General features: G+C 44.9%; 1 protein-coding gene across 5 annotated transcripts in view; it reads right to left on the bottom strand.

Moving 5' to 3' along the window:
- Positions 1-8736, bottom strand: part of DENND10 (DENN domain containing 10) — a 39372-nt gene that overhangs the window by 2028 nt on the left and 28608 nt on the right. For all 5 annotated transcript variants that reach the window (XM_060125851.1, XM_060125854.1, XM_060125849.1 and 2 more), the window contains 4 exons: positions 7738-7849; positions 5804-5904; positions 2858-2965; positions 867-961 (listed from right to left, as the gene is read on the bottom strand). In XM_060125851.1, coding sequence (XP_059981834.1) covers positions 867-961; positions 2858-2965; positions 5804-5904; positions 7738-7849 — 416 coding nt within the window. The remainder of the gene's footprint in view (positions 1-866; positions 962-2857; positions 2966-5803; positions 5905-7737; positions 7850-8736) is intronic.

Below are 8736 nucleotides of genomic sequence, written 5' to 3'. Positions count from 1 at the left end.
TGTGAATAATGCTGCTGTGGGACACGGGTGCACAAATATCTATTTGAGTTCCTGCTTGCAGTTTTTGATATATACCCAGAAGTAGAATTACCAAATCTATGTTAATGCTATGTGTAACTTTTTGAGGAACTGCTATAGTTTTTAGAACAAATCTCTCCCCGAAGTCCCCTCCTGCCTGGGATGAGTGACCCAGCACCTGTCGCACGGGCTTTATTCCCCTTCACTGACTGACATTCCCCTCGGGTGGCTGAGGACTCAGCAGAGCTCGCCTTAAAGTCATGTCTTTCTCCTGGTTTGCCGACATCATTAACTTATTCAAATACTGTGAACCTGTACAACATGGTAGGCACTCTCATCATACATTATACTGAGTCATCTGTGTATCCTTTTTAGTCCATGAAAAACACAGTAATACAAAACTCAAATTTACACATTTCACTAACATTGTTTTCCCTCTAATGTTGACAGGGCAATGGGTGGGCAATGACCATCTGTCCGGTAAGACAGTCTCAGTGTTTGGGTTCTCGGGAAAAAACCTGCCCACTCCTCCCAGCCACAGCACCGAAGAGAAAGGACAGTGCTGCTGGCGGGTCCCCGCCAAACCCTATGGCCCCTCTCACCACTTGGCAATCACATCTTTCACTATAAACGCTTGGCTTTGGCACCAACGCCCTCTGTCCGTCTCTCCCTGGAGCCTGATAACTGATTGGCTCATCTTCGCCAGGGCCAATCCTGCAGACCTCATCTCAGCAGCTGCCCACTGGCCTCTCCAGTCCCTTCACTCTGTGCCCGTGAACAGCAGATAACCAGCCGCTGCCCAGCGATGCCGTTTCGAGACTCAGTCAGTGGGAAAATTAAGGCATTACCTGTATAACTTGACTGTCTGATTTCTCTGGATCTTCTGCCGACTGGACAATTAACTGACCGATTTCTTTATGTAGTTTGCCCATTGTCATGGCCTCTGGTGAGATCAAGAAGAATATGTTGTGTGAATATTTACATGTTTACATAATGAAAAGTAATCATCTATCTGGAAACTTGAACGATCACACGGAGGGAATTTTCAAAAAGCAACTGACAACCCCCCATTTCCATCTTATTACTACACACAAATATGGTGACACAATAGGAGGGAAGGCATGATCATGATTTATATACTTCATGTCCAAAATAAAAATACACCACCACCAAACCAAAATTCTGATAAGAATTATTTTTCTTTCTAGACAAAACCTAATGAAATCTGACTGCCTATGGGTTGTGATTGTAAGCCAGCAAACAGCCTGACTTTCCTGTCCAGGTCTTCACAGTTGAGAATTCACGTTTATCTTTCCGGCAGGGATATTGTGAAAGCAGCACTTCCTGTCAGTTCTGCAGAATTAGCTCAGCATTCACTGTGTAAAGGCCCTTAGAAACGAGCTAAGGCAACAACCCAAGTTACATTAATTATATACACTGCTATTTTCTGCAGCCAGAAGGTTAACAGAAATTTCTGTTTCTTACTCGTGAGGGACAAACTCCACTGGGATGAGCCCGTTTTATAGACTCAGAGCAGCAGAGGGCAGCAGGGAGTTGCCAGGCTTTCCAGTCCTAACGCTTCAGCAGTTTCAGTGGCCCCGGCTACAGCTAGTTTTCTGTCACTCCGGCTTTACAAAAGGCAATATCCCCTAAAGACCTGATACTATATTTTGAATTTTCCACCATGAATATTTATTATATTTGTAATTTCAAAGTGAAAACAAGTTCTGGTTCTACTAATTTGAGGTTGCTAGATAAAACCTCACATTATCAGAACCTAGCTAACAAAAATCCCTAATTGGCTGGCATTCGGCTGCTCCCACTTTTAGGAGAAAGATAAATGACACTACAAAAGCTGTTATCTGTAATTCCTGTCTAAAACCAATACCTCATAGTGTCCTAGGCTCAAAACGCATTTAACCCAATCTTTTCTACTCTGTGCAGCTGTAATTTAGGATAATTTACAGTTGCCAGAGATGACCCTATGACACTAGAACACCCTTTCTTGGTCATTAGCCCCAAGAATACTCTCATTCCCTGCTGCTTACTGAGACATCCTTCAAAAAGATTTTCCACACGGGAGTCATGTTCAACCCTCGTGTGGTGACAAATGTCTGCACACTCTTTGATACTCCTTCCTTTGTAAGGTGGAGTCTAATTCTTCTCCCTTAATGACTTGCTTTAACAAATAGAATATGGAGGAAGTGATCACGTATGACTTCCTAGACTAGGTCACAGAAGGCACTGTGGTCCCCCCTCTCTTGAATTGCTCACTGTTGCGGAGACCAGCAGACGCGTGGTGAGAACACTCAAGCTGCCCTATGGAAAGGCCCATGTGGTGAGGCCTCCTGTCAACAGCCATGTGAGTCAGCTTGGAAATGGATTCTCTAGCCCCAGTTGAGCCTTCATTTGACTGCAGCCCTGGCAATATCTTGATTAAAACTTCATGAGAGACCCTGAATCAGAACCTCCTAGCTAAGTCACTCATAAATTCCTGCCCACCAAAACTGTGAGATAAGTATTTGCTATTTTAAATCACTAAGTTTAGAAGTCATCTCTTATGCAGCAATAGATAACAAATACACCTTGTTTGAATATGAAACTGAAGAAACAAGACAAACAGACCATTTATCTTATTAACATATAACCGTACAGCGTAAGCACTCAGATGTATCCCTAAAAGGGTCAGGTCTATTAACATGAATGCTGTGTTCTAGAAACAGAAAAATCCCTCCAGCACAACAGGTGAAGCAGGCCTTCAAAAGGGAGAATCAGCCTAAAAAATACAACTGCTTGGCTTACATCTTGTGTCGACAACAGAACAGAACAGAGAACTAACCTTTTGCAAGCGGGGCAATGGTAATCTCACCATCTGCCAGATTCACAAACACATCATACAGGTCAGATCTATTGCTCACCTCCGAGTCTACAAATCCAGCGACGTAACCTGCATTACAGAGGGGACCAGCGTTACTAGAGTAGGAAGAAATCACATTGTGAACATACCAAGAAAGGAGTGAGTCTAAAAGCTCATCAGCTGCTTTTCTTCTCTGCTTTATTTATCCAGGGCATTTTAGCTATATCCCATGGCATTTATTAAGATGACATTTTTGCCAATTGCCTGAAGAAACTCAAGCAACTCAAAATGTTCCAAAACTAGGTTTCAGTGTCAAGGAGGAAGGCTGAAGCAAAGCATCTGCTTTTCAGTCATCGTTATTTGGGTCAAGAATGACAGAGGAGGGCTTCCCTGGTGGCGCAGTGGTTGGGAGTCCGCCTGCTGATGCAGGGGACGCGGGTTCGTGCCCTGGTCTGGGAAGATCCCACATGCCGCGGAGCGGCTGGGCCCGTGGGCCATGGCCGCTGGGCCTGCGCGTCCGGAGCCTGTGCTCCGCAACGGGAGAGACCACAACAGTGAGAGGTCCGCGTACCGCAAAAAAAAAAAAAAAAAAAAAAATGACAGAGGAGGCAGCAGGCAGCAAGGATTCTCTTGACCACTGTCCCCGCTAGGTCTCTGTCAACAGGAAAGTCATAGCCAAACACTCGGGTTCCTCAGGGATAGCATGGTGGAAACAGCATCATCTTCCCCAATTTCAGATCTGATACAATAAATGCTAACGGAATCAGGGCAACTCAAGAATTAGCAGACTTCTGGAATTGGTGTTAAGACAATGGTTCCCAGACTTTGGATTTCACACAGCAGTATGATTAAAAAAAAAAAAAATTTTTTTTGTTTTTTGAGGACCAATTTTTTACTTCACCAAGTGACAGCATAAGAAACAACAGCAGCGGACTTTCCTGGTGGCGCAGTGGTAAAGAATCTACCTGCCAATGCAGGGAACACGGGTTCAAGCCCTAGTCTAGGAAAATCCCACATGCCGCGGAGCAACCAAGCCCGTGAGCCACAACTACTGAGCCCGCGTGCCACAACTACTGAAGCCAGCGTGCCTAGAGCCCGTGCTCTGCAACGAGAAGCCACCGCAATGAGAAGCCCGCGCACCGCAACGAAGAGTAGCCCCTGCTCGCCGCAACTAGAGAGAAAGCCCACGTGCAGCAACAAAGATCCAACAGAGCCAAAAATAATAAATAAATAAATTTATATATTTTAAAAAAAACAGCAGCAGCAACAAAATCAAAAACCTGGAGCTCGAGATGGCAGCGGTGGGCCGTGTGCAGAGAGACTGCGGCCCGGCACTGCCACCTGGAGCGTGAGCCCTGCAGGCAACTTGCGAGAGCTCTGCTGTCCCACCCACAAAACGAGATCCCTATAAAACAGCCCCGACCCCGGTTTGCGGGGGAGAGTGTGGATGCACCAGCTGCGACCTCTCCATTCTTTGATCAAAGGATGAAGCTTTCCTTTGCTTCCGAAACGAAAACTCATTCTATTGGCTTGAATGGCACTGGGCAGAAGGACCCTTGCTGGAGACGGACTCCAGAGGTGGGGAAGAAGCTGAAAATGGCCGAAGCCAATTTGGATCTTCACAGAAGATATCTGTAGTCTCCTGCAGTTAGAGGTGGTGACCTGGCTGCTCCTCCCTTGGTTTGCAACTGTTCGAATCTGCCCTTTGGAACTCAGGGAAAGTCATGGAGGCTGGAGTCTTGTCTACAAAAAATGGGGGACAAAAAGGCCTCCGTGCCTGGGAGGCCCATAGGGCCCCGCTCAGTTTCAATTTCTTCTTGCCAATTGGATCATAAGGTCACTGAGGAAAAGCGTCTTGTCTTATATAATACGGCAACTTGCCAAGACCTCAGCATATACTAGGTGCTTAACAAATGTTTATTGCATGATGACTCGCTCCCTTGACTAATACACACCATAATTCTTCCATCATTTGGGAAATAAAGGGGCTGTAATATTGTGATATAATAAGAAATGTATATTTGGTTATCCAGGCTCCTGGCCAGAGCTCCTGCAACACAAGCCTGCGCTCTAGAGTCTGTGCTCCACAACAAGAGAAGCCCCCGCAATGAGAAGCCCGCGCACCACAACGAAGAGCAGACCCCGCTCGCGGCAACTAGAGAAAGCCCGCGCGCAGCAACAAAGACCCAACACAGCCATAAATCAATCAATCAATCAATGAAATGAAATGATACTGCAGATTCCTGGAGAGGGGACACTATTCTATAAGTGTTCCTAAGCCAAGTTGCTATCCAAATGGAAAAAAATGGAACCAGATCCCAAACCCACACCCTACAAAAAATAGTAATGCCAGGCAGATTAAAGACTTAAATGGGGATGAAAAAGCTTTAAAAATTTTTACTAGAATATATAGGAGAATACCTTTCTACTGTTGGGATAGAACTTTTCTTAAACAAAATATAAAAAATAAAATCATAAAAGCCTAAAAAATCCCAACACATTAAAATTAAGATTTCTAGGGACTTCCCTGGTGGTCTAGTGGTTAAGAATCCGCCTTCCAGTGCAGGGGACGTGGGTTCGATCCCTGACTGGGGAACTAAGATCCCATAAGCCATGAGGCACGGCCAAAAAAAAAAAGAGGGTAACTTTTATGTGATGTGTATTTTACCACAATGTTTTTTGTACTTTATAATTTTTATTGGAGTATAGTTGATTTAGAATGTTGTGTTGGTTTCAGGTGCACAACTTTTTTTTTTTAATTAAAAAAACTTTTTAAGGGAAAAAAAACGGTTGCATTTACCAAAAAAAAAAAAAAAAAAAAAAAGATCAGTATGCCCCTTAGGAATGCACTTAAAAAAAAAAAAATCCCCCGAAACAAACAACCCTGGTAAAGGTGAGCTTCTCATCCCCTGGGAGCCTGCTGTCTACCTGGGCACATCTGCAGGGCTTCCAGCTCATCGGCATCCAGGTGCACGTAGGAGTGAAGTATGGTCCAGTCCTGTCGATGCCACACCAGGGCAGGCAGAGTCCTGGGGTCAAGGTGAGAACACAGATGGTTGCCAGCCCACACCTGAGACTCAGCCCATCCTCTTCCCTCTTCTTCTGGGGGAGGAAACTGGCTACCAGATGCAGAGGGAGAACAAGCCCTAAACATGCCAACACCTCCTCCAGGCTTCAAAGTAAAGTAATGCAATGTTTTAAACACCGACTGTTGGGTCAGATTGGCTACAAAAAGCTCAAGGTAAAGTTTCAAAAGATCTCCATGGTGGCAAGGAAGGATGCTTCTGAAGTGTTCCTCCCAACGCCCACTCTGCAGAGTGCCATGGAGGGAGCCTGAGGGTAAAATCCAAAGTGGGCCCTGCAAGCAAGACATTTTTTTGAAGTCTCGCATTTCATAGTTAAAATTCCAGCCAAACTTGCAAACTACTTTGTGTTTGTTTTTATACAAAAATAAGTTTTCTTAAAGAAACTTCCAATAAAACAGCTACTTCATTCAGGAAGAAGTATGGGCCGAATTTATCTGTGGTTTTGTGAACCCCCTGGTGGCCTGCTACGTATCTCAGAAGCTGTGGACACTCCAGTTTCAGAAGCATAAATGGAGAGGAAAAGGGTAATTGGGTGGAAAAATACAAGGTTTGGGAGTCAGAGCCGGGCAAAAACTCTGGTCCTGTTACCTAAGATCTAAGGCAATCACAATCGTAATAACAATGATCGTCTCTAGAGTGCCCACCATGGACAAGGTACATGCTGAGCACGATACACAAATTATTTCCCATCCTGAAACCAAGCTAACGAGGCAGGTGTTATCATCTTCATTTTACAGATAAAGAAACTGAGGCATAGAAACATTACGTACACTTTATATGGTCACAAGGCTAAAAAGTTGCCTCTCAGGACTTTAACCCAGGTCCTTCTGACTAGCAAGTCTTTCTTCTTCTCAATATCTAACACTTAGCCTCCATCTTCTCATCTATAAACAGGGCAGTAACACTTCCTCTCAGGGTTCTTGTCATGAGTAAAGTTAATAATTTAAGGTGACTTATACAATGCCTGGCATACGGTAAACAGCATAAATACTAGTTCCCCTGCTTTTAAAGAAGAATCTAAGTTCGATTTGGCAAGGAAAACAAAACAAACTATATTTATTATATAAATAATACAGTCTGTAATAAAATTGAATGGAAGAAACAACTTACCTAAAACAGGGGTCAGGCAACTATGGCCCATGGGTCGGCTGCCCGTCTTTGCACATAAGATTTTACTGGAACATAGCCGAGCTCATTCATTTACGTATGTACTGTCCATGGCTGCTTTCATGCAACCTGTGGCAGTTAAGTAGTCGGGACAGACAGCGTATGGCTACAAGCCTAAGATATTTACTCTCTGGCAAGGGAAAGTTTGCAAACTCCCCGCTCCAAAATATTCATATTTCAAAATTTAAAGAAGAATCTGTTCAAATTCAGTAACCTTGAACTACTCAATCTAAACTAAAACATTACACCAAAATGGTATTTCACCCCCAACCTAACTCAGCCTGTTTATACCAGCGTGCAAAGAACAGGGTACACAGTGACACAGAGGGCCCCAAAGTGGCTGCCAACAAAGTTTACACTTTTTGGGCTTCCCTGGTGGCGCAGTGGTTGAGAGTCCACCTGCCGATGCAGGGGACACAGGTTCGTGCCCCGGTCTGGGAAGATCCCACATGCCGCGGAGCGGCTAGGCCCCGTGACCCATAGCCGCTGAGCCTGCGTGTCCGGAGCCTGTGCTCCGCAACAGGAGAGGCCACAACAGTGAGAGGCCCGCGTACCACAAAAAAAAAAAAAAAAAAAAAGGTTACACTTTTTAATGATAAGAGACCATACCTGGTAAACTCCTGAACAGCTTCTATTTTAGGGTGATAGACGACAATTCTTTTCTTTAGCATCAGTGCTGTGTGTAAGATAACAGTTTCCATTCCAAACTGAGATACAATGTCTTAAAACAAAAATAATTATGTTACTGCATTAAACATTATACAAGGAAATCAAGTTTTTACTGGAAATTATTCTTGTATGAATGCAAAATTATTTTCAACACAGAATGAATTTAGGTAAATGTTATAAGTACAGAAGCACCTTATTTGGTGGATGGGCATATCAATTCATACATCTGCTCCCCAGGATGGGCGTTACAGTAGCTACACCTGCTCCCTCAAGGGACGGTATGCTGGATGCACAGATGAAGCCAGGCTCACAAGAAAGTGGAATTATATGAAGGGAACCACCATCCTCAGTGTCGTGCAAACTTAAATTTTAAAAAATGTTCACTGACCCCCCCCAAACCCACATACACATCATTGCATAAGTCCTTGTGAGACAGTTGGACAAACACCTAACACCTCAACAGGGATGCTTAGAAACGGTATAAAACAGTAGGATCAAAAGTGGAGACAGGGCTTCCCTGGTGGCGCAGTGGGTAAGAATCTGCCTGCCAATGCAGGGGACACAGGTTCGATCCCTGGTCTGGGAAGATCCCACATGCCGCAGAGCAACTAAGCCCATGAGCCACAACTACTGAGCCTGTGCTCTAGAGCCCGCGAGCCACAACTACTGAAGCCCGCGTGCCTACAGCCCATGCTCCGCAACAAGAGAAGCCACTGCAACGAGAAGCCTGCGCACCGCAACAAAGAGTAGCCCCCGCTCGCCGCAACTAGAGAAAAGCCCGCGCAGCAGTGAAGATCCAACACGGTCAAAAAAAGAGTGAAGACAGGTGCTGTGGGAGGATGAGAAAGAAGGCCAGCATTGCCCTAGGAGTTCTCCTCTCCTCCCTTTTAAGGACCTGATGTCCCGGTTTAGCCCTAGGCTGGACTTTCCAGCGAGGAG

The sequence above is a fragment of the Lagenorhynchus albirostris genome, chromosome 16 (assembly GCF_949774975.1).
Source record: "Lagenorhynchus albirostris chromosome 16, mLagAlb1.1, whole genome shotgun sequence".
Lineage (NCBI taxonomy): Eukaryota > Metazoa > Chordata > Mammalia > Artiodactyla > Delphinidae > Lagenorhynchus > Lagenorhynchus albirostris.
Note: the sequence above shows the minus strand (reverse complement) of the source record. Positions and strands in the feature narration are given on the sequence as shown.